The sequence below is a fragment of the Bombus terrestris genome, chromosome 6 (genome assembly GCF_910591885.1).
Source record: "Bombus terrestris chromosome 6, iyBomTerr1.2, whole genome shotgun sequence".
Classification (NCBI taxonomy): Eukaryota; Metazoa; Arthropoda; class Insecta; order Hymenoptera; family Apidae; genus Bombus; species Bombus terrestris.
Genome location: NC_063274.1, coordinates 17,491,178 through 17,516,702, shown reverse-complemented (window position 1 = coordinate 17,516,702; position 25,525 = coordinate 17,491,178). Strand labels below are relative to the sequence as shown.

At 30.0% G+C, this 25,525-nt stretch overlaps 4 protein-coding genes across 17 annotated transcripts in view; 1 reads left to right on the top strand and 3 right to left on the bottom strand.

Annotated features, from left to right (window-relative positions):
* Window positions 1-3,890, bottom strand: part of LOC100651508 — a 51,537-nt gene extending 47,647 nt beyond the window's left edge. For 3 of the 5 annotated variants that reach the window (XM_012319099.3, XM_012319097.3, XM_012319100.3), the window contains exon 1: window positions 3,581-3,890. The gene's annotated coding sequence lies outside the window, so the exon portion shown is untranslated. The remainder of the gene's footprint in view (window positions 1-3,580) is intronic. The other 2 variants (XM_003402678.4, XM_003402677.4) reach the window with 1 other exon arrangement.
* A 725-nt stretch (window positions 3,891-4,615) lies between these two features.
* Window positions 4,616-6,579, top strand: LOC100651270 (EARP-interacting protein homolog). The gene is made up of 6 exons (XM_048406786.1): window positions 4,616-4,809; window positions 5,012-5,237; window positions 5,323-5,543; window positions 5,606-5,787; window positions 5,881-6,177; window positions 6,254-6,579. The coding sequence occupies exons 1-6, from the start codon at window positions 4,768-4,770 to the stop codon at window positions 6,414-6,416; spliced, it is 1,131 nt and encodes a 376-aa protein (XP_048262743.1). The 5' UTR covers window positions 4,616-4,767; the 3' UTR covers window positions 6,417-6,579.
* LOC100651392 (RNA-binding protein pno1) lies at window positions 6,466-7,622 on the bottom strand. Its single transcript, XM_003402676.4, has 3 exons — window positions 7,415-7,622; window positions 7,209-7,298; window positions 6,466-7,126 (listed from the first exon to the last, which is right to left on the bottom strand). Exons 1-3 carry the CDS (start codon window positions 7,514-7,516, stop codon window positions 6,599-6,601), a joined length of 720 nt encoding a protein of 239 aa, XP_003402724.1. The 5' UTR covers window positions 7,517-7,622; the 3' UTR covers window positions 6,466-6,598.
* A 4,714-nt stretch (window positions 7,623-12,336) lies between these two features.
* Window positions 12,337-24,264, bottom strand: LOC100651147. Of its 10 annotated transcripts, XM_048406782.1 has the most exons (12): window positions 24,026-24,264; window positions 23,574-23,619; window positions 22,232-22,373; window positions 21,797-21,925; window positions 21,528-21,694; window positions 20,713-20,929; window positions 17,877-20,645; window positions 17,313-17,690; window positions 14,660-17,212; window positions 13,336-13,456; window positions 12,919-13,235; window positions 12,337-12,723 (listed from the first exon to the last, which is right to left on the bottom strand). In XM_048406782.1, exons 4-12 carry the CDS (start codon window positions 21,921-21,923, stop codon window positions 12,635-12,637), a joined length of 6,738 nt encoding a protein of 2,245 aa, XP_048262739.1. In that variant the 5' UTR covers window positions 21,924-21,925; window positions 22,232-22,373; window positions 23,574-23,619; window positions 24,026-24,264; the 3' UTR covers window positions 12,337-12,634. The 10 variants fall into 10 exon arrangements, 9 of the variants coding, with proteins under 9 accessions (XP_048262739.1, XP_020723555.1, XP_020723554.1 ...); XM_020867896.2 differs by lacking the exon at window positions 23,574-23,619 and having other exon boundaries at window positions 23,913-24,264; XM_020867895.2 differs by lacking the exon at window positions 23,574-23,619.
* Between the last annotated feature and the right edge of the window lie 1,261 nt (window positions 24,265-25,525).

Below are 25,525 nucleotides of genomic sequence, written 5' to 3'. Positions count from 1 at the left end.
ATTCACATGAGATATATTTATCAGTGCTGCATCGTTTCCTTCTACACGAAGATATGTTCTCTATCCAGCTTCGATGAAAATCTCACATATCAGAACTTTGTTCAAACAACCTAACTTTGTCCCAAGTTTTGTTTCAAAACTCCATTCACAAGAATGGTATTCAAAGAGCAAAGTAAAGAACCGTTTGCAAGAAATAAAATTCACAAAATTCATTTCCCTATGAAGTAGCGATATACAAGAAACCTATTCTAATTAATACCTAGATATATTCTACTAAAAAGCAAGAATACCTACCTCAAAACAATAATATCATTAATTTAAATTTATATATTAAGGTTCTTGAATTTCATGTTCCCGCCTTGTCCTAATTTCAACAAGCAGAAGAACATAATATTTAGAAAAAAACTTTGACATCAAATTGAAATGCGAAATTATATACACATATCAACAATGATCCTTTCGTTTTTCCTTCGAACATGAGAAATTTCTCAACAAAAGTAAAACAGAACTGAATCAAGAATGGTTCAAAGAACGTAGTAAAGTTGAAACATACACGAATCAAATAATATCAACTTTTATACGAGCCTTTAAAGTGGCTAACTCCATATCCTGATTTTTTTGAAATTTTAATGCCAAAGCACTTGATTGATGTTTGCCTTATATAATTTCATCAATATTTTCTACCCTTTGTTTCGTGAAGTTAATCGATCTGGCAAATAAACAGCTCATATATTCATATATCGTATGACATTCGTTCAAGTATGTACTCGATAACTCCTCTAAATCCTCGTAGTCCAAATACGCCAGAAAGCATGTTTCGGCTGGCTCAAAGTCTAGAATCGTGTTCGAACGACATTTTCAGGGACTCCCAAGTGCCTTCGTGGTTGCCCTTGAAATGTACCACGAAAACGACGTCACGGTGGCAGTTCCGGAAACTGGTACACAGTCGCAGTTGTCGAGATGCGACCGCGAATCATTTTCGATCTGAGAGAAGAGAGGAGCGCAAAAAAGAGGAGGAACGAGCGACCGTCTTTTTCAAGGGGAGAAGAAACGAAGCGTTTGTTCGCGCCCAGGCTACAGGATGTCATCTGTTGAACAACTGATATACGGTCAAACACTTGCGCGATGGTATATACACAATACACAGTATGCATGACGGTTGCCGCCAGTGCGTCTCGAGTCTCGAGTGATCGATCTCACGTGGAAGCGGACTGCCATGTCGGCATCGAGCTGACCGACGCGGCGGTAACGAGGTCGACCAAGAGGACGAAAACATCCCAACCGATCAATTAACCCAAGAGACCGAGTCCAAACGGTCTGCGGACGCTCTCGAACGAGAGAAAACCGACGGTGGCAGCCGGCGAGCCGGATAGCAGTTCGTTTTCACGCACTGAACGGTCGAACGACGTAACGCGCGACGATGCCGTTGCTCCTCTTCTTTTTCTTCCTCTTTTTCTTCTTCTTTCTCCTCCTCCTCTTCGTCTTCCTCTCTCTTGCTTTTCAAGCGACCGAAGAATACGCGCCGGCAATCGAACAGCCGACTTTAAAGATGCAAGAAGTTCCTCGATGGACGTGCGAGTTTAACGATCGTTCGCTCGATCACGATCAAGCATTCTTTCAATGAAAATTTTTGATCGCCTCACTAGAATAAGTATGGAGACGATGAACCAGTTGTTCGAAGATTTGAGTAATAAGATCGGAGAATGTAGCGGGTGAGAATTGTACAGTAATCTTCTGATATGATTTTATCATTCAAATTATGATTTATACTGTATCGATGTAAGATATGGTATCATTGTATAGTAGATTATATGTTATAACGGGAAACATTATACGTATGTATAATGCTTTTTCTAAGTAGTATATCTTTAAATTTTTCCGTCGTAATTGTGTTTTACTAGAAATATAGCGAAATATAGTAGCTGTGATATGTAAATATAGTACGTAGTAATAATCTTCTAGTACAGTTTTATCGTTCAAATGGCCATGGTTTATTATGTACATAATGGAGTACTGTAACTGCAATATGTAAATATAGTAAATAGTAAATATAGTAGTAACCTGGTATAGTCATTGAAATGATTGTTATATCTTACTATACCGAAGTAAGATATGATTGCATAGTAAACTGAGTGTTACATGATCATTGAAAAACTATCTATACTGTAGTATAAAGTATGCCCTTTTCATTTTTTTGTAGTTTCCTATGATTTCTACTGTGTTTTACTATGTGTATAATGAAGCGTAGTAACTGCAATGTGTAAATGTAGTATGTATTATACATCAGGCTATATATCACTATAATGTTATACTGTAGCAATACAGTGTTATGCATTATTATAGTATCATAAAAGTTTGCAATGCTAATATATAATCACTTATTTCACAGTCTACAGTTTACCATATTCACTGTAGAATTTACCTACTATAATAACTGTTGCAAGATTAACTCACAAAACACTGTAATAATGTATTTAACTTATTTAATAATATATTTAAACATTCACAACACTGACCAACTCTTTCTTCTACTGTTAAGCAATTACTGAGCAAAAAGTGCAACTTTTTTGAACGATTCTACCTAAAATTTCTTATATTCTTGTTTTACTTTCTGTGTTAACGATATTCTGCAATTTTTAATTTCCTCCTTTGACACAAAATACATAAAGACAAAATTCTAAAACTAATAGAAAAGTTTCAAAAAATTTTTCGATGTTCATATCATACGCGGAAAACGCATATTTATGTTCTAAAAAATAGCCCTCTAAGAACGATATAAATAACATAATACTTTAAACAAATACGGTAATAAATACGTAATAAATACGAAAGTCATAATAAACACGTAATAAATATGGAAATCATAACAAATACGTAATAAAGTTACAGTATGATGTTTACAGAAATGAAAGTTTGAAAGTTTTAATGATTATTCCTTTCATTGTACATATAATATCACGTATTTTTATATAGAATAGAAGTGTATGTATCAAACATTACAGCAACTATTATTAATGCACCAAGTTTTGTATAATTCGACAATACGCATAAATATTAATTTTATGTCAAAAAATCTTTGTAAAGTACAAAATAAATATATATATTTACCAATTTTACATTGTACTTACTTAATTATTTTTGCTACAAAAGTACGAAATAATTTCCATAAAAGTAAACTTTGCAATATTACATATATACCCACATTACACCACAGTATTCTTTTCATCGTTTCAAGTTTCAATTAGACTAAAATCATTCACTTGAAGAGGAGAAACGATAACAAAAACCGTAATCTTAAAACTAGCAAACTTCGAATCGCGTGAATAAAAAAGCCATGAAAACGCTGGAACTATTAAATCTGACTTTTCGTAGAATCAACAGCAAATACTGCCAAAAACAATATTTTTATTTTTCAATTTTACTTTCACCTAAATCTGGTAACGTGATACAAGTAGTCTTGCCAGAAGAAAAAAAATACACACATCTCGCTGTTTTATCATAATAATACTCAAAGTGCGTGTTGAAGTATGAGAGTGTCAATTGAAAGAAAGTAGAAATAATGCGACAAACGATTACTTACAGTTGATGTTGCCGGGTCAGCATGATTTTTTCAAAGAAATAAAAGCAGATACGTGCATTTATACGAAGAGACAATACAAATGCACACGTTTGTGCACGATCATTCAAAATTAATCACTTATTTAACAAAAGTCTATGAGACAAACCAGTCTGGAATTATATCGGCACCACACTTGAATCGTATATGAGCGCGCACTTTGCGACTTTCGTATGTGAGCACAGCGAATCCCGATAATCGTTCACGTTCGTAACACTACTCCGTTTGACATAATTTATCTGGTGACCCCACGGCTGGTTACCCGTCGGCCGACGCAAAGCAACGCAGGAGCTGCCGAGTGGTGGGGATACGACAGTGGTAACGGAAACATATAGATATCCTCGGAGTTCGCTAGTTTTGTGCCATGATTTTGTGGCGCCTCTATATATCATGGCCAACACGTTCCGATTTTTTGGCGCGTTTGTTCAATTTTACTTCTTACATGCTTTTGTTTTATATCTTCATTTATTACATTATTACATTACATATACTACATTTCAATTTTCTATTATAAATAAACAAAATTCTTTATAAAAATACGTATAAGATTCTTTCATATATAATACTCACCTACATTCTATCACGAAGTTTGCGTTATATACATATTCAATCCTAAATGCATCATTTTAATATAAAAATCTAATGTTTAATTAAAAGAAATTTTTAATGTAAAGAATTTTATCGTATTCTGTCTAAATAGTATCAATCTTTCAATCTAGAACATTTCTTCACACAATTATATTTCATCGAGTACATGATACATTTACAAAATTGAATCGTTATATACATACATCGAAATAATCGAATAGTAGTTAAATTGTTAAATAATTTCGGACATTTTTTAATTGTTTTTCTGCTAGTATTGAGTATGTAGAATCATCGAAAATTTTTTATTCTCATAATGTTGCATGTTTAATCACGAAATTTAATAACATTTATTTCTAGTCTAGTACCTTCTAGCAGCTTTTAGTTATCACTTATTACTTACTTCACAGCCTTCGCTTTTAAATAAGTGCATCTATAGATTTGTTGCATATCGCATATCTCTAGCATCGTTGCTACAAGTTGTGTTGACAGATTATATGTTTATGTTACAGCTTTGTTAATAAAACAATTTTGTTCAATTTTCTGTAAAATAAACTTAATTAAAAATGGAAAATGATAATCCTGTAATATATGGCCTTGAATTCCAAGTATGCAATTCAGAATACGGAAAATCTTAAGTTACAAACATTTGCAAATACTTCTCTTAATCATACATTTTTACAGACAATAATATAAATATAATATACAGAACATATATCTTATCATTCATTTTCATAAAGATTTATAATAATTTAATGTAAAGCACTAACCATTATTTCTATTGGTATTCATAATACCTTTGCTTTATAGACAAGAGCATTGTCGGCTCAAACAGCAGAAACGGATATTGTCAGATTTTTAGTTGGAACACAATCATTGAAATTTAATAACAATCAAGTTCATTTAGTAGAACTTAATGAAGAAACAGGCAGCTTAAAGACTCAAATATTTCATCATCCTGTTGGAGAAATTTGGTCCTTACAAGCTTCTCCTACGGAGCCCAATATATTTATTACTTGTTATAATGCTTTAAATGGTAATTATGAGTAAAGCTATTTTTCCTTTTTGGACATTAAAATAATAAATCTTAATTATACTTTAAAAAAATATGTTTTCTTCAGATGATGGTTCTTGTCAAATGAAAGGAGCTCTTTGGAAATTGCCAGAACTAAAAGAATATACAAATAATATTGAAAGTCTTAAAAACTTAGCAGACATTGATACTACACCATATGGTACAGACCTTAAAACCATTGCTTATCATCCTATGGATTCAACAAAAGCTGTTTCAGTTGTAGATAATAAATTTATATTGTGGGATCTAGCTGAGAATGGCCCACAGGTAAAAATAAATTTCCAAGTTATTTACCAACAGATGTATCTTTTATTTGTTACTTTATTTAGGTTACTACTTCTGGCACTTTAGCTAGTAAAGGTCAACCACGTTTTACAAATGGAAAGTGGAATCCTCATAATGGTTGCAATCAATTTGTTACACTAAATGAAAATAATGTACGTGGTTGGGACTTTAGAAATCCTGCTGAAGCAACCTGGACGATTTTATCTGCTCATTCTCAAATAATTAGGTATTAAATAAAAATTTGATTATTTATTTTTATTCATAATTTTTATAATTTTATTAAATACAGATTTTAATGTAATGTTACTCTTATATTTAGAGATTTAGATTTTAACGTGAATCGTCAGTATATTTTATCAACATGTGGAGATGATGGATATATGAAATTTTGGGATATTCGGTCACCCACAGAACCTATATTGTCCCGTATGGAACATTCACATTGGGTGTGGAGTGTTCGAATCAACCGTTTTCACGATCAATTAGTTTTAACTTCAAGTAGTGATTCAAGAGTAATATTATGCAGTATTGCATCAATATCTTCAGAACCTTTTGGACATATAGTAACTCCTGAAGATGATAGTACACAAAATGATTACAATTGCAAGAAAAACAAGTAATAATTGATAATTAAAATGTGGTGTAATTAAAATTATCAAAATATATAAAACCAAATTATATATCATTTCTAGGCTTGAAGATGGGGTTGTTGGTAGATATGAAGAACATGAAGATAGTGTTTATGCAGTTGAATGGTCATCTGCTGACCCTTGGACATTTGCATCATTGAGTTATGATGGTAGATTAGTTCTTAATAAAGTCCCCAGAAAATATAAATATCAAATACTTCTTTAAGTGAATTTTAATTTCTGTAAATCTATTAAGATAAATAATTTTTCATATATTTCTGTATAAAATTTATATCGAATTTTATTTAAAGAATCATATAAAGAGTACAATTTCCCTCACGAAATTTTTGTAAAGGTTTAATACAAATACAGTAAATATTAATTTAATACTAACTTGTAATATTTATTTTATAACCGATCTGAAACTCTACTTGCTACATTCCTGAGTTGTCCATAAACCTTTGATGGTGGACTACCCAAGATTAAATTACATATAGCCCTTCTTGCTAATTGTATATTTTGAAAAGAACCAAGTATATGAATTTTACTATCTGCTAATACAATTCTAGTCTTTGTTACATTTTCTATTGTAAACTTTGTTCTTCCACCCTTTCCAGCTAATCTCCCAATTGCTCTAGAAAGATGGTCACCTTTCAAAGGCTTTACATCTTGAATTTCAAATGTTTCTACAAATAAACCATCTAAACGTAACAAAGCCAAAGCATCTTCCACATCAAAACCACAAATAAATGCTTTTACAAAATCAGCTCCTTTTTGTAAATTAGCAATATCAGGAGTTTCTGGAGCTGTCCGTAATTCTATATTTCGGGTTTTCAAATTAAATCTTATTTGTAATTGTAAATGTTCAACAATGGGTGTAAATATTTTCATCCAATTTTCTTTTAACGGAGTATACCTATGAGCAGGTACAGATATCTGAAAATATTTTATTTTGCTTTAGTAATAGTACACAAATTAATTAATAAAGTTCAATTATTAGCAAAATTAAATTTTTCACCTTTCTTTGTTCACCATCTTGCATAATTTTAGCCCTTTTTGAGGTTATATGCGACTTCGCTTTTTCTTCTGTACCACTAATTGGTTCGACCTAAAAAAGAACATATAATACAAAAAAAAAGAAAATATAAAAATACTAAGTAAAAATAATTAAATATTACAATAAATAATAAAATTATATTTTTAGAACTTAACCTTAATACTTACTTCCATACGACTTTCATTCGCATGTCGCTTTCTTCTCTCTTTCGGTTTAGTGAATTCATTTGTTTCTGAATTATTCTTTATTTGTGCTTTATCTATACTCATTTTTTAAAATTACTTAGTTACTAAAATATAAAATATGTGACTATTATTCGTTAGGACACTAGGTGAATATATATCCTATGTCACGTGGTCAATTGGCATGTATATATAGTTACAGTAGTATGTATACGTCAATTTTCTTTGCAATCATACACATTCATAAATGCATATAAAAGATATTTTAAGTATCTGTTTATAATACTTTTTTCTTTAAAACACAACGAGATATTCGTCGAACACAATGCATATTTAAAAAATATAAAAACTTTTATATCGTAAAAACTATTATCGGTTATACGCATTTTCGATATTATTCAATTTTTTAATTTTGATGAGTTTTTATGTATTATACTTTTTTTTATATTGTATACATATATATATTATAATTTGGGCTGTATAAAATACGATAATAATGAATTTTCCATTCATAAGAAGATAGAAATATGTATTATTAATACTATAATTTAATTCTTGTACATTAATGTAAGAGGTCACAGCTGGTCATAGTAATACTCATGACAAAAAGGTTTCTAGAATTAATTAACAAGAATGAAAAATATAGGTAACATTGAAATATTATACAGCATTCGATAAAAGCAATATGAAGGAAGGTTTTGTTTGTTATTGAAAAAGAAAAACTTATTATAACTATCCTTAGAAACAATTTTAAACAATTATTTGTAATGAATTTTCAAACTTGATGGAAAGTGAATATAACTTTTAAGTATTTTTATTTTGATAAATATTAGTTATTACTTCTATAATATTTCACTAATTATAGTATTCCCTTGAAAATAATAATTAGTCTTACTTACAAATACGTCATTGTTTGTATATAAGAGACATGACCCCGTGTAATTATATTAACAAATGTATTTACGTCATATCACTGATCAAAAATTTTGTTTTAAAATAAATATATTTATAAAAATTTTAATAAACAAAATTGAAGTTACATGAAACTCACAAATTCTTGTTCAATTTGCAACTAGAAATAGTTACGGGTAAATATTTAGCATTATTTACATTAAATTCATAAGTTTACGAAAAATAAAAATTATTTGTTACTTTTATATTTTAAAACTTTCCATAAAACATATTCCTGAAAAAATTTATATAGTGATTAATATTTTAATGTATACTTCATAAGATAAACATAACAATTATCATAATTCTAAAAGTATGCAAACAAAGTAACTTAAATCTTTTATGATATTTTATTTTTGCAGAAAATATTTGCAAATATTCGTAAAATATTATTTCTTTTTTATCACAAAATAATTATTGTAAAATTAAAACTAGAAATGTTGGTATAACTACAGAATGTATTTCTGTATTATAAATGTCCACAAAATCATTTTGATTTGACAAATGTGTATGTGAGATATCAAAGTAATTCATGAAACTGGGTATGATACAAAATAAGCAATTGCATCTTTTTATAACACATTTTTCATTATCTTTTAAGTTTATGGTAATAATTAATAACAAGAAAAAAACCTTCATCAATGTGTCTACAGTAATTATTAAAAGGTACAATTAGCAAATTACTATATTGTGTATCCACTTTGTGTAATAATAGGTAATAATATAATTGTAATATTTTTTCTCATAATCATAGCGCGATTTTCTTTTCACGTGCTCAATTGTTTTCTACAAATATAGTATTGTATCTAATTTTTTATTTATATATATATTTATATTTATATATCTATATATCCACTTGAATTATTATCAATTTACTTTTACTGCTATTTATATCAATTAACCAAATACTAAAAATACAAACGTTTTGCGTAAAGTAGGTTTAAAGTCATCAAGTTTCACCTTAGAGCTGGTGATTTTAAAACGCATATTCATATATATATATATGATAGAATATTTGTGGCACTGCAAACAAAATTAAGGAGCTTGTAATGCATTCGTTATACATACATACAAATGAGCACACGAAAGTGAACATTTTAATTGGTATAATTATTATAGTCTGCATGAAAATGATGGTACATTATATGTGTTTATGAAGCACACTATAAACACCAATTATTTATTGAGCGTTACAAATACACCATCTTTTAAAAATGTGTTGAATATCAACAATTGTTACATATTACAATCAACTTATGATCTTTGGTGTATCAGTATTATTTGTATTATAATACATACATATTATATATGTAATTATATGGCAGACAAACTTTAGAAGCTCCTTAATTATGTAAACATGCGAAAGATTTACTTATTTTTAAAATATTTATATTTACACGCAAAGCTTACTTTCTTTATAATCTATACAATCATATAAATGTAATATTCAATGATAAAATTGTAACATAATAATTCCTAACTTATTTACCTAGGTTTCAAGAGAATATTTTACATCGAAATTACAATTTATTTTTTTTCCTGCTGGTTCTTAAATTGTATTATTAAATTACTATACTTTACATTTTACATTATACGTGATTCCGTTACAATATAGGACTGAATCAAATTAAAGGCAATTTAAATGTTCATTTCTTTATATGTTTTATATACAGCATAAATTCCCACCATGTAAAATAAGCATGCTATTATTTACAATATATGATTCAAGATCTATTGAAATAAATTTTGTTAAACAAGCAATGTTCTAACTAAATAATTTAACTAAATATTAAAAATAGAAGAAAATTTAACAAAATCATTGTTCAAAGTAGTACAATTTCGTTCACTGAATGCAAGTTTGTTAAAATTTTTCCTATTTAAAATATTATTGAATTCAGTACTCAACATTCATGTGACAGAAATATTTTTGTAAATATATACTACCTGATAGCCATCAAAGCTTCAATAAGGAATATGAAGAAAATACTTTATTTAAGATTCCTCATGAAACCTAAAAATAGTAAAGAGATAAAGAAATTTTGTTGGGGAAAAATAGTTTATCTTTCAAAATCTTCGAATAACTCTAACTCAAATTAGGATTTATTCATTTATGAAACAATACAATTTTGTGGAAAGTTTTATATAACACAGAAATGTTAAAATAATCATAATATAATATTTTCTTCATTTCTTTACATAACGGAACGTATGTAGAATTACGGAACAAACGAATATACATTACTAATGTGACATTCTAAATGCAGATTTTCAATATAAAAAATGCTATGATGGCTATCACAGGCTCATTTAAAAATTCCAGCTCTCAACTATATAATTTACATTTATACAATATAAAACTAGATTATCTGTTCACAAAAACAATTGTTCATATACAATAGTTCATATACATCACATACATACATATATAATACAATATATATGTATGCATACACATTTTTGCATATTTTAAGTGAGCCAAAAGGGTGCTTCTAGTGTTCTCAGTGCACAATCACAAAAAATAATTAATAATATGACAATGTTGCACAACTTGAACTATCGCTAATGTAATAAAAATTTAAACAGTTTCTATATGTACAATGGGGGTGCTTTTATATATCTTTACAAGAAGTTATTTACAAAATATATTCATTTATATATTACCTATCAAATTAACATTGTATTATTCGTTTTTCTATCATAATTATTCTTATTATTTCTATATATTTATGCACGATTTATACCAACGTTTTGTTTGTTTTATAAATAAAATAAATCCGTCTTAATAACTCTATATTTCTGCCCTTTGCAATGTTGTGACTCACGACAAACTTCCTGCTGAAAGACTATGTTTATTGAGGTGAAGAAAATAGAGATTTTGTAACATTATACATAACATAAAGATTTGTTAAATTTATAATAATGCACATATAGCTTTATCATTAGATAAATTTGTAGAAAAGTATGATTATTCTATAAATATATTATAGACGTTTCTTTTGTTACGAATATAAATTGAAGCAAGTATTCTAAATTCAATATAACTATTTATATAGGAAAATATTTACTATGCAAATATTAAATTTATAACGTAATGAACAAGTTAAAATGATTACAGGATATAAATTAAATATCCTTAAACAAAGCCTATCAGTGAAGTTGTCAGAGTTGCGACTCAAGCCCCACCAATCAATGAAATTTGTCCTTGAGAAATGTACATTATTTATGGCAGTACAATCAGATTTCATTTTAATGCATTAAAAATTTAGACTTTCTTTTACCATTATTAATTCGTATAGACAATAACCAATAACCAAATAATACATAATAATGGCTCTTAAAATGTAAAATTGGTTGTCCTTTATCGTTTATATAATCCTCTTTGATTTTAATTAAATAATGAATTTATTAATGGTTATTGCAATTAATATTTTAATAAAGTAATACTACACATATTCAATCTAAAAATTTTGAATATGTAACATTTTGTACATATTGATGATGTAACATAATTTACAAAATTACTATTAAATAACGTCCATTAATTAAAGACAGAATCATAAAAGTTTGGCAAAAGAAAGTTGCACATTAACTCGGCAGTTTTGGATCAGTTCAGTTACTTAGATTAAAGTGTAATGCATTGAGCAGATTATTCTGAGTAACTAAACTTTGCTGTTTAGGAGTAAAGTGTAATTGAGAACGCTTAGACGGCAACAAAAAATAATGAAGTACTTTTTATTCCTTTTTTTTTGCTTTTACGATGAGCACTTTAAACATTTAAAAACATAACAATGAAATTGTATCCTAATATTTAGAAATTTGTTTCAAATATTCGCGTTAGTATTATGAAATATAAAATTAATATACATATAATATTATATATATATATATTATATATATATTATATATATTATTATATATATTATTATATATATATTATATATATAATATATATTATTATGTAATATATATAATATATAATATGTATAGTATAAAGTTTTATACATGTAACTTACTGAATCTCAGTATATACTTCCTATTGCAACAAAAATTTGGAATACCATCCAGCACTCTAAACACGATACTCCTGTTATATATGTATATACAGTAGCATTGTGCGGTATTGACGCATGCATTTCACCAGGTGGGGTCCAGCCACACGGCGATCACATAACCACTTATAACAGATACACAATCAGTCGGATAGGCCTTGACGAGCGACGGTAGCTAATCACTGTCAAGGTCACTTCCCGAAGGTCATTTGTTTTCTCGGGATATTCGCCTCCGTTTTGCCTGCTCTGTTGCTTCAGCTGTTACTAAAACAATGTTCCCGCTGTACGAGGTGTCTTCAATTAAAATGGTATGTGAAATGTATAATTTATAAACAATAATGCGATAAATATTTATTAATATAAGAAGTATATATATTATGTTTAAATATAAGTTTATATGTAGTGGTACCAAAAATATTGAAGCATACTGAATATCTGTTATTTTACTAATCACAAATTGTGTTTATAATGTATATAAACTTTACATACCAGCACCACTTCGAGTTTTTCGTCTAGTAATATCTTCTGTAGATCTAGATGCACCCCTTGTATTGCTTGCTGGTGTTGCCAGTGGCGAAGCTGTGTTCTGTCGAACAGATCTCCTTGTTGTTACTTCTCCTAAGGATTCATTATTGGATACGGATGTACCACGTAGCCTTTCCTTTCCAGCGGTAACTACCGTAGTTGTATTCGGTTGTTTGGTGGTTAACAAACGGCTCTCTCTTTGCACTCTATTACTGGCATTGAAATTTGATATATTACTGGAATTAATTTGACTGCCAGAAACAGTTGTGCTTGTATTTGTTCTAAAATAACAAAAATTTATTTACGTAGCGGGGCTCTCAAATCTCTGACATATTCAGATATGCACTGCTGCTAAAAGAATGCTGAACCGATGTTGCTTACTTTTGATCTTTAGACTTTGGAGAGGCAGCGGATGTTTCGTCTGATAATCGCATTCTTGCTTTTCCTACAGATTCAATCAATGGCTCATCATCAGACGAATCTACTTCTACCACAATGGGACCTAAAAATACAAAAATTTTTGTATCAAAATATTCAGGCCCGATTTCAAAATAATATTTATAAAAGGCACAAAAGTAATTAATCATAAATTATGGAAAACATGACTGAGACTGAGAAATGATTGAATACTTGTGTACATCAAGTTATTATAGACACTTATGCAAATATGCATTCATATAAATACAAATATATACAAAAAATTATATGTATAATCAAAACAGCTTCAGTGATTCAGCGTGAAACAATTTAGAACGATCAATTGTTAGTAATACCTTTATTACCCTGTTTTTGGCAGTCTTTGTTATTTTATAGATCAATATAAACAAACAAACATATATCTAATATCTAAAGAAATTTTTTTATATATACATAGTGTTCCATGTAATTTTATCACCTGAAATATTTGCTTTGTTTTCAGAATCTTAAAAAATGTTTTGCAGGAGACGATAAATGGTGAAGACTGTTTTATTTTAGGTGGAAATATCTCAGAGATATTAAGATCATTCTTATTTGTATGTCTCATAGCACCTGTTAAGACGAGTTCAACGATCTAAGAGGTGCATTGAAATTACAACAGTAACCATTAAAGATTCAAATTGTTTAACAATTTATATGTTGGTTTGTCAACTAGTAATTCCCTTTATCTTGTCTCGTTCTCGCCCTAAAAACTTTTTTTATTTATTTTTCTTTTTTTAATTGTAGTAACTATTGAAAATTTATTTATTCTTTTTATGTTCTATAAAAAATTAAATATTTACTTGGGCCTGGTTACTGCCCGTTTAGTAACCAGATTTACATACATCAAAATAGCTGAATAACTTTCAACTGTGTCCATTTTGAACACCTTCCCAAGAAATGAGGGAAATATCTTGAAATACTTTGTAGAATAGGTCATTGAACTCACTTTAAAAACTGTTATCAGGTACTGATAAAAAAAGATAAACATCCATTTAAAAAGATGGAGATGACCTTAATATGTTCTTAGTATGTTCTTGACCACCTAAAATGAAAATCTTTGCATCACATGATAATCCCTACAAAACCATACGCCTTTCATAGGAAAAATGTTTTCATAACTCTAAAAATAGTGATGTTGTAGGTAATAAAGTTACATGACATACTTCGTACATAATATACCAATATAAGAGATAACATTACTAAATTACTGAATAGCAATATAAAGTAAGTAATATAAGATAAACACCTTTTTTAGCCTTGGCCAATATATTGAATCCTTTTTTTGACTGTTCTTCTTTGACAGGTACTTGTTTTTTTAAAGCAGCTTCATCAACACCCATACAAGCTTTTATAAGTTCTGCAGCATTCTCTGAACATTTTCGTTTTCCTGGCCTTGGTTGTGGATCATCAGCAGTGCTAGATGCTACAGAACTTTCACTTTCTTGTCGCTTCCTTTTCCCAACTTTTATTGTCGTATTAGGAGATAATTTAGATACTCCTAATTTAGGACTTGCTTTAGCATATGGTGATATACTGCGTCTCTCCTCTAATTTATTAGGACCATGAGGACTACTTTTTGGAGTTTTTACAATATCAGGACTGTTCAATTTCTGGGATCTAGTTCTTAAAGATCTTTTTTCATTGGTGTCATTTGGTATTTCTATTAGAAGTTGCTCCAGCAATGACTTTGGTGGTCTTTTAACATAATCATCTGCATTATTTGAAGTTAATCTTTCTACAAATTGTGTTTCATCATTGTCTTCTATACATATAACATCCTGTCGTCCTTCCAATTCTTGTTTTCTCCTACGTTTCCTTTTGACATGTTCAACATCACTGGAATCCACTTCTGGATTTTGTGCAGCTGGGCTTGGAGTCTCATCCCTTTGTAAAACTACCGGATTGGAGTACGTATACAGTGGTGGGGTAATTCTAATTGGCTGAGGATCTTCACCAAGAGGCGATTGAATACCTATGTTTATATCACTCGCATCATTTACAATTTTCTTAACCAAATCATCTGCAACTTTTTGAAGATTCATAGAAGGCTCTCTAACAGATATTTGTTGATGGCTTTGTACATTCGATTTTTGGTTTTGATCGGAACATTGTTCTAACTTAACAGGTGTTGCGTTTAAAGAAATGTTACAGCTTTTCGTACTATCTGATCGATCATTTTGCCTTGTATCATCAACTTTTTCATTGACATTAGATTCTACTTTGATTTCGGAACTAAAACTCTGACTACTGGAACATGAGTTATCTACCACCACATTAGCCTCATTTGTAATTGTAGTATCGAGTTTTTCTGTCTTTACCTTATTATAAGCAACATGATTTTGTATTACAGGCACACCATTATTATTTTGTCCATGAGGTTCATCATTTAATCTAATTGCACTATTACCATCTATGACTGTCTTTACATTATCTTCAGATACACTTTCTGGGGCTCTTGACACTTCATGTTTAATGTTCGTCTTACCCTGATCATGCTGGTTGATAGAAGGTTCTAATTTAACGCTACAACTGTCTTTTTCAGAAAAGTCATTTGTTTGTTGCTGTGCGCATTGCAATAAGTTATCACTACTATCCACAGTACTGGGTACAGAAGTAGTCACAATAGTCACAGATCCTGTCACTAGAGGGCTGGATACACTTTTATCAGTCACTTCTAAACTAGGAATCAAGTCACTATGACCACCAGTTCTCTGTGTTGTTGAAGTTGAGTTTTCACTAGATATATTTTTCATGTCATGTTCACTGGAATTTGATATATTGCGATTTAAATGATTTTCAAGATAACTCGCTACAGACACAGGACTTAACCTTTGCGGGCCACTGGACTTTAGAAGTTCCGAATGGGAATTTGAACACATATCACTACTACTAGTTGAGGAAGGCACGTTCTTATTGGTGATTGGTAGGGAAGATTCCCCTTGAACAGCAGTTTTTGCACTGTTTTGTGTTACTGATTCAGACGCTGGCCTATGCAAAGGAGATTCCCCTTGATTCGGTGATTTCTCTGACAAAGCATCCATTGACTCGATACCTGAATCTTCACCACCTCCTCCACTGCTGACTCTCTCTACATTTGCATCTACCCCAATTGCAATTGGAACTGTAGTTTCAAGTAATTTTTGTTTAACTTTCGCTTCTGTTACATTAATTTCTCCGACTGGTAAAGTTGGCTTGCTGGAAGGTACATCAATACTTTGGGATCTGGGCACTTGGTCCACTGAGTTTCCTATTGCTGAACTTTGTGTAGTTTTCAGTAAACTAATTCTTTGCACATTATCAATCTTATTTTCCACTGTGGTTCGGTCAGGTTGTTTTATATGATTTTGAATCACTTTCTTATGACCAAAATGCTCTATTTTATTATGTCTGTTAATGGTAGCATTTGCATCACTTTTTGAAACCATATGGTGTTTTAATTTTTGATTGATTTGACTTTTTGCCATAATATTACAATTTGTTTTGCAATTATCCATTTCTGTTTTACTTTTTCCAGAAATAATCCTATTTACAGTTGACTGTGTATTTTTAATAGCAGTTTCTACATGTGTAGATACTTTGCCTTCAATATTAGTAGATGGATTTGAATCATTCTGCGTAGATATAGTTGGAGGTACTAACCCGGAATTTTCATTCTCAAATGATGAATTGCTAGTAGATTTTGTATTTATATTCGTGCTTGTATTTGTATTTGTGTTTGTATTTGGAACTGTACTGGCGGAGGAACATTCAGAAATGGTCTTCTGACTGTTAAAATGTGTAGCCTCTGCATCTTGAGATTCTGTAACATGTATCAAAAAATAATTAATTGTATGTATTTAATAGATAATATTAAATCAGTATATTTTAATTCATACACAAAATAAAATCATCAAATTTACCTCCTAAATGCAGATCTTTTTCATCCATTAAACTTAATCTTCTTCGTTTTTCTTGATTAATTAAATCCTTCTTTACACCATTTACTTCTGTTAATCGTGAAGCAACAGCATTCAAGGTATTTTTTTCAATGACGGATCGAGTAATTTCACTGTCGCTCGTTCTTCTGATTTCCCCTACTTTCTTAACAGTATTGAAATCATTGCTGGCTAAAAGTGTATCAGTTTTTCTTACAGATTGGCTTGAATCACCTTTATAATTAAGTTTTCTCCATTTTGCTTGGTTATCCAAAATTCTGCCACCAGACAATAAATTTTGTTCACGATGTAAACCATCTCCTGATTCCGATTTCTTTTTAGAATCCCTTCTTTTAGTTTTTCCTACAAAAAAGGAAACAACATTAGAAAATTAGTAATTTAAGTACTAAAGAATAATAATGTTTATTATTTATATTACATTAATTATATTATATTATATTAATGTTTATTATTTGATATTACGAAATGTAATGAAACATAGAAGAAAATTTATACAATAAAAACATTATATATATATATATATCTTACCTCCACCTATTTTATGCTCTTGTATGTGATTTTGAACATCTAATTCAACTTGAGCTTTTGTTAAAGATTGTTGTGTATTCAATGGCTGGTTCAAAATAGTAGTTTTATGTTTAGAAGGGGATGGTATTCGACTGTTTAACGGTATATCATCGACATCACTACTTTTACTTGAACTCGGTTTCGTAACACCAGTTTGCACGCGTACAACATCCATGGGTAATTCTTGTTTTAAGGCATTAGGTTTTGATACAACTGTTTGTAGTATATTATTTACTTTGCTAATAGAATTGGTGCTATTGATCATCGTGGAATTAGATAAAGGTAATTTAGATGCGGATGAAGTACCTATAATCATGCTTAAAGATTTCTTTTGCAACAATTTGTTCCCGTCTATACATTCTTTCATTTTTTTCAATTTCCCCCGCCGTTTTATGTTAGTCGGATCAGATTCACCGTCTTTCAACGATTTCTTTTCCTTTTTCCTGATTTGTACTACCGAAGCATTACGTCCTCTTAAAGAAATATGTAACGGAGGCACTCTTGGTTCATCACCTGTCCCCGAGTTGGGAATACCAGTGCTAAACATTTTATTTACCGATTTATCGGCTTTCCTAATTGGTGGTGTGTTTACAAACGAAACATCAACTTTATAAGCTGGTGTAACAGGCTCAGACTTTTCTAACTTTAGCCTTAGTTTGATTTTTTCTCCAGGCATTGGACTTTGTGCAGTCTCTCTGTTAGATTTTATTCTACTATGTTTCAAACTTCCTTCACTGGCAGTAGATTTCACTGTGGTTTCAGAATCCGATTGATCCGTATTTGTTGTTGTATCATTTCTTCTTGAAAAATTACTGTCTGCATCGTCGTCGGAATATACGGAATTTGATCGGTCATTCGATGGCGACGGAAAGGGAAAGAAATCATCTTGGTTGTCTCTCTCTGGTTCTGAATCCGAACTCTCACTAGGCATTGGTTCCAAATGCCCAGTTAAAGGGTTGATAAGAAACTGTCGTATTTTACCAGTGGACGTATATTCTGGTTCAGGCGTCTCTTCTTTAGGCTTAGGAGATTCGGATGTTTCAACCTTGATAGCAGGTGAAGTGACATTACTATTAGAAACATGATTAGCATGAGATCCACATTGAGAAAAGGCACCTGAAACCTGATTCGTACTTGGCAGGCGAGTAGTATTAACCTGAGCACCTTGTGGAATAGTGTTATTTTGTGCGTTCCACGTGGTCCCATTAGCATTACTAGTTGTAGCCTGATAATTTCTGCTTAAAATATTTTGACTTTGTCCGTAACGAAAATCAGTCGTGGCGTTAGTGTTAACATTAATATTTTTAAGTTGATTATGATGTAATTGTTGTTGCACATTCATTACTTGATTTTGTTGCCCTAAATGGGACTGTGGTGGAACCTGCTGTCGCGAATAAGGAGGAGGGGTTTGCTGACGCTGATTATTTAAGTAACTTAGCCGTTGTTGTGGAACATTCATGCTTACTGACGAGTGCTGCATCAATTGTTGTTGTTGTAAAAGTGGTTGACTGGGCACGGATGTAGATTGTAACGATGTATTTACATTTTGCGATTGTACCAAAGATTGTTGTTGATTTGAAATCTGTTGTGTAAGCAGATGCGGAGTATTCATGTTTTGCTGTTGATTCAACTGTTGCTGTTGTTGAGTTAGAACTTGATGTTGCTGCTGTTGCTGAAGTAGTAACTGCCGCTGTTGCAATGGTGTTCGAATTTGCTGTCCATTTACCGGATGTCTAATTGGCAGTTGACCCTGTAATTGTACTTGTGAAGGTCTATAAGCCAGTTCTTGTCTAATGGGAAACTTTTGCTGTATTTGTACTTGTGCATGCAATGGTGATGCAGATTGTTGTATTTGTCCACTAGCAGAAGCTTGATGTATTGCTTGCTGTGCTATATTTTGCGCAGCGCCACTAATTACATTAACTGGATGTTGTTGAGGAATAGTTGAAGGTTGATTAGCGTTAACAGTCGCAAATGCAGATGTAGAAGATTGAGACAAATCAGGAATGACTGTTGTTCCTCCAATAAGATCCTCCGTTCTAAGAGAATCTAAATTCGGTGGTGATTCACTAGGTGAAGATAGATCTTTTCTTCTAACTGTTGGCTTTTTAGTGGGTCTCATACGATTAGTAAGTCCAGAATTATCGATAACTGGCTGTAAAATTTTTTGGCCAGGTATCACGTTGTTTGGATGCGAGGCAGCATCGTTTTGTAAAAGATTTACAAGAAGTGGACTGGATAAAGCAACTTGATTTCCATTGCCATTTGAATTCCCTGCCAGATTATTACTGTTTGGTGACAGACTAGATGTGGTGGTAATTGGAGACTTGTACTGATTCGTTAACTGACCAACTGGTGCAACTGATTGAGTAGTAGTATGACCAGCAGTTAATGTTGTTACTGTCGCCAAATTCTCTTGAGCAGGATAAGGCGGTGGTGGCTGTACATGATGTTTAAATTGCATTGCATTTTTAATCGTTGTCGCTTGTGATTCACGACTATGTATCGCTTGAGCAGCATGTGTCATACTGGCAAATGGGAATGGACCATTATAATTATTCCTAGGTGAAGCACTGGGATTAGTTACTGATTGATTTCCAGAGACACCAACGTTGCTATTGCCTGATGCTGACTGTACAGATTTTGCAAGGAAAGGTGGAATAGGATCACAGTCTGTAGGTGCAACTACATTTGGAGAACGAAACTGTGGTGCTTTTTCTGACGATGTGCCTAAAATAATATAATAAATATTAAAAGGAAGAATGTCTTAATTTTATGAAATATATAAGAAGCATACCAGCTGCAATTAGTTGAGCCACATTACGTAATGCTGAAGAAATGCTAGATGTATTACTTGGACCAGGTAAAGCTGTTGGAGGTTCACTGTCCACATTAGTTGTATTACTAGTGGATTCATTTTGAGATTTGGCACCACTGTCTTGTGAAGGTCCTGAACGTAATACAATTTCCTGTGCCTCTCCACTAAAGCGATTGGCTATCCTCAATGATATTACCTATTATACAATTCATAGTTTACATACTTCGTACATTTAGTTAAATTTCTTCAACTTTTATCCTTGGAGTATAAATAGCAGGAACCAATGGCTGGATCAAATGCAACTATTAATTATGTATTAAATGTATAATACTGTTATAGAAGACATGAAAAGTAAGACATTAAGAATATAAATTATAAGTAAATAACATTTATTCTCGTTTGATATTTCTAATACATAAAATTGAATACTCTGAAAAAATGTTCAATTACAGATATAATTTTTGCAATTACTGCATGCAGAATTATATTTATTGTCATTTTTAATGCAAATCATTTCCAAGGTCACCTTCATTACATTTATTATACTTTTCTGAAAAATACTATCTTATATATTTCAAAAATTTAATAGCACTTCTTTCAATGTTCCTAATTAATAGAGTATTTGCCATATCTTATAAAAAATGAAAGTACTGAGACAATTTTTCCTAGTATAAAATACAAGTAATCCAAATGTTATAAAATGTTATAATATCTATATCCTAGGATTTTGTTAACTCAGCCACTGGTATACAACTATATATACAAACTGATTCATATTAAATAACAGATATTACCTGATCTCCTTCAACCTGCACTGAAAGAATTCCAAGTTGTGTGAGGGTTGAAGAACCCTGAGCTGCCAATTCTCGAAGACGTAATGCAGCTTCTCTGGGTATTGAAAATGTGACTCTGACAGAATTCCATGGCTCTACCTTGTTTACTCTTAAGCCATCTCCTTTGTCTATAAATCATTAAATACCATACATTGTATTGTTATACACTTTGTTCAATATTAATGGTATTTCTAAATTTAAAATTAAAAACTGTCATCTATAAAAATTACCTTTGCAAAGCAAAGATTTAAGATGGTCAACAATGATTTTAAATTTGTGTGGAAATTCTGGATCTTCTAAATTACCTTCACACGTTACAACTGTTTGAATTAGATCACCATCACTATCAGCCGCCATGACTACAATATATACAAATTTATAACCTAATTATATATGCACATACAAATATAAATAAAATTCATTTCAAGTTTTATAAACAAGTTTATTATTATAATTAAAAAGAGAAGGAGGGATACAGAAAGTCAGAGAAAGAAGAATTTAAAAGTAATACATTTCCTTATAATAAAGAATTAACGTGTGTTATTATATTTTGATATTAATTGAATGAAAAAAAGAATTATGTTTAACAAAAAGATAAACATTATTAAGTTACATAAAATTGTACAGTACAAAATATATAATTTCATATAATCTGCTATACTTACCAACCACAAATCACATAACTACCCAGAGAGGTTACAAACGCCTCAGGGTATCACTACAATATGTGGTGATAAGATGTTTGACTGTCGGTTTCAAACCGACAACTCCAAACCACTCCAGCACTAATAAATACGCTTATTGTTTCTATAAGATAAAATAATGTACTTTCATCAGACAAAGTTAAATAATAATTTATTTAATTTATCTTGTAACATAACTGTGTTTAAACAATTTAGAAATATAAAATGTTATCAAAAATGTCAATTTTTAATGTCATAAATCTACCTTGACATAACAAAATAAATTATTTCATATCTATATATGGTATGGCATGGCATATGTAACTTACACATTATAATGTAAAAACTGTCCAATATATAATTTAATTTGGAAATTATAAATTATTTATCAATAATTACATAAACTTTTGAAATATATGTCATTATTAAATTCTCGTTATTAATTTTTTTATGAAAAGTTTTTATTTCATTAAATTTTATTAATATATTGCTTATATAACTTTACCCATTATGTATGGAATTGCATTAAAGTGGAAATAATATATATATGATTATAATCTGAAAGTAACAAATAAATAAATTAATTAATTTTCAATTAATTAAAGTCAATTATAAATTACTACAATGTGTAATAGAAGTTACAACAATTTATAGTCATTAATATATATAAATATGAAAATTAATTTCAAATTATAACACTTACAAAATAAAATCATAATGAAACTTCAGAAGTACATATTAATTTAAGATACTAATATACATATATATTATAATACTAATATATCAATTATGAATATAAGAAAATAAAAATAATTTGAAGTATATAAAATATATTAAAAATATTCATAAAATAGATATTATTATTAGTATTGGTTATTTAATAGAATTTCGTTTTGTTATGTCAACAAATGACAAATTATAATATATATTTATAATATATATTTATACAAATGACTGTAATAAAATTACAAAAATGAAAAAATTTTATAAATATTCGTGCAAAAATATCTAAAAATGAATAAATTGAATCAAGTTTGGCCAAATGTATGGGAATAATAAGGGAAAGATTTAGTATAATATCAAAAACAACGAATAAAAATGCAAAATTGACAAGTCGAAACAAAACAGGAACGAAAACATAGTGCATAAACAAAAAGTGAGGCCAATGAGCATTACTAGGTTATAATTTGATCACGATTTTTGTCAAATTATAGAGATTAACGAAGAAAATACAAAGCTACCATCAATTGCACTATCGATATTTACCGAATCGATAAACATGCGATGAAACATAAACGATTTTGAATCAAATTTTACTACTCACGAACTGCAATTAAAATCTTTTGGGCCATAAGACAGGGGCACAACTTCTATGTGGAAGAAAATAGGTTATAGAATATTTTTTTCAACCAGACATAAAATGTAAATTGTCGCGCTAATAGAAATTTAGTATTCTGGTGAGGGATTAGCTGATTTTGGCAATTTTATAACGTTTTTTGACAAAATAAGGCATACTGAGCACTAGATATCGGGGGGCCACCATTTTGTCCGTCGGGGGAGGTGTACGTGAAGTGGGCTCAAGCATGCTCAAGATAGACCGTCAAAAATCTGAACATTTTTATTTTGCAGCTTTCTTCTATACCTCATAATTACATATGCTTACCGAAAACAAAGTTAAAATTCGATAATGATTAGTATGGTAGCCAACGAGCCTCACTTCAGTCTTTGCACAGAACGATTTCATACCGTATGAACACAAGAAAATTTTAACGTTACCCCATTTCTTTCCAACTTCGTGCGGGATTTCTCGCGTTGAAAATGCACGGAGCCACACCACAAGAGCACTAATTTTAATCTAAAATATACCGCGCAAGTCCTATTTCACTTTCTGCACATAGCGCGCGGTAGAAATCACGAAAAAACTCGACATAATCGGTAATATAAAGGGACAAGTCATAAAACGCCATGAACAATAACAAGGAGCCGCCATTTGCAATGCGAGCAACTGACATGCGCAAATCAATCGCGCGGAGCATACTGGGAATTTGTGAGGCGCCATCTTGCCAATCTTAACATTCGAGTTTCCTAACCTTTTATAGTTTCAAATTTATTGAATCTATTTATTTATTTATTATTATATTTATCAGCCTCATATTTCTTGAAATCTAATACAATAAAATAATTTATATAGTCCTAATATGTGATAGGGAAAAGTATTTATTACAGCTTCTAGTGTTGTATAAAATGAATTTTTGCTCTTATAAACAAATATATGATTAGCTTCAAAATTAATATTTTTGAAATAATAAATTATTAGATAGTTTTAATATTTTGAATATTTAACATGAAAAATAATAGGAATTATTTTATATTTAAACAAAAATCACTAATCTGTTAAGCTTGATAAGAGTTAAGCAATTCAAGTTATATCTTGAATTATTATAAAAAAGAATGATAGAAATAAAAATAATTACGTTCATATACCACAAACAATAGTTTAAACTAAATACACAATCTTTTATGTATAAAAGTCTTTAGATTTATTTAAAACATAGGAGTTTCAATATTATGTAATTATTTTGTATAACATTTATTTACTAAACATATATATAATTTCTTAAATAAGATTTTATTAATCCCATTACTATTTTATTAGTCTGCATTATATATATTTGTATAATAATTATGGATTATAAGATTCCATAAGTCCAGCTTCATTCATTCTTTGCAATGATTTCATTGGATCATATGTTCTAGAACATAATAGAATATATTAATAAATGTATGGGAAATAGAAACAAAATATTAAAACGTTTAAGATGTTTCAATTACTTGTAAAATTCTTCAACTCTCCGTTCATATACATCAGAAACCAGCATTTTCCATGACAAACCAACAGTAGCACAAAGTACTGTCACTATCCCTAAACTTTTCTTAACTTTTGACACATGAAGATTACGAAGTTGAGGTTTTGGTAATCTTCCTTCTGACATCTGAAATATTATTTTCACATAATAATATATGTATTACATACATATTATGTAAATATAATTGTAAATATGTATTTCCTTTTACAAGTAAATATTTCTATATGATGGACGTTTTAATAAACATTTTTACAATCTATTATTACCATAAATATTAACATTATTTTTCCATGATGTATTATTAGTAATTTTAATCAATATGATGTTGATTAATAAAATTTATGTATTAAATAATAACATATAATATTTAGAGAAAAATATATTTTAGGATAGTGAAGCAGTCTCTTAA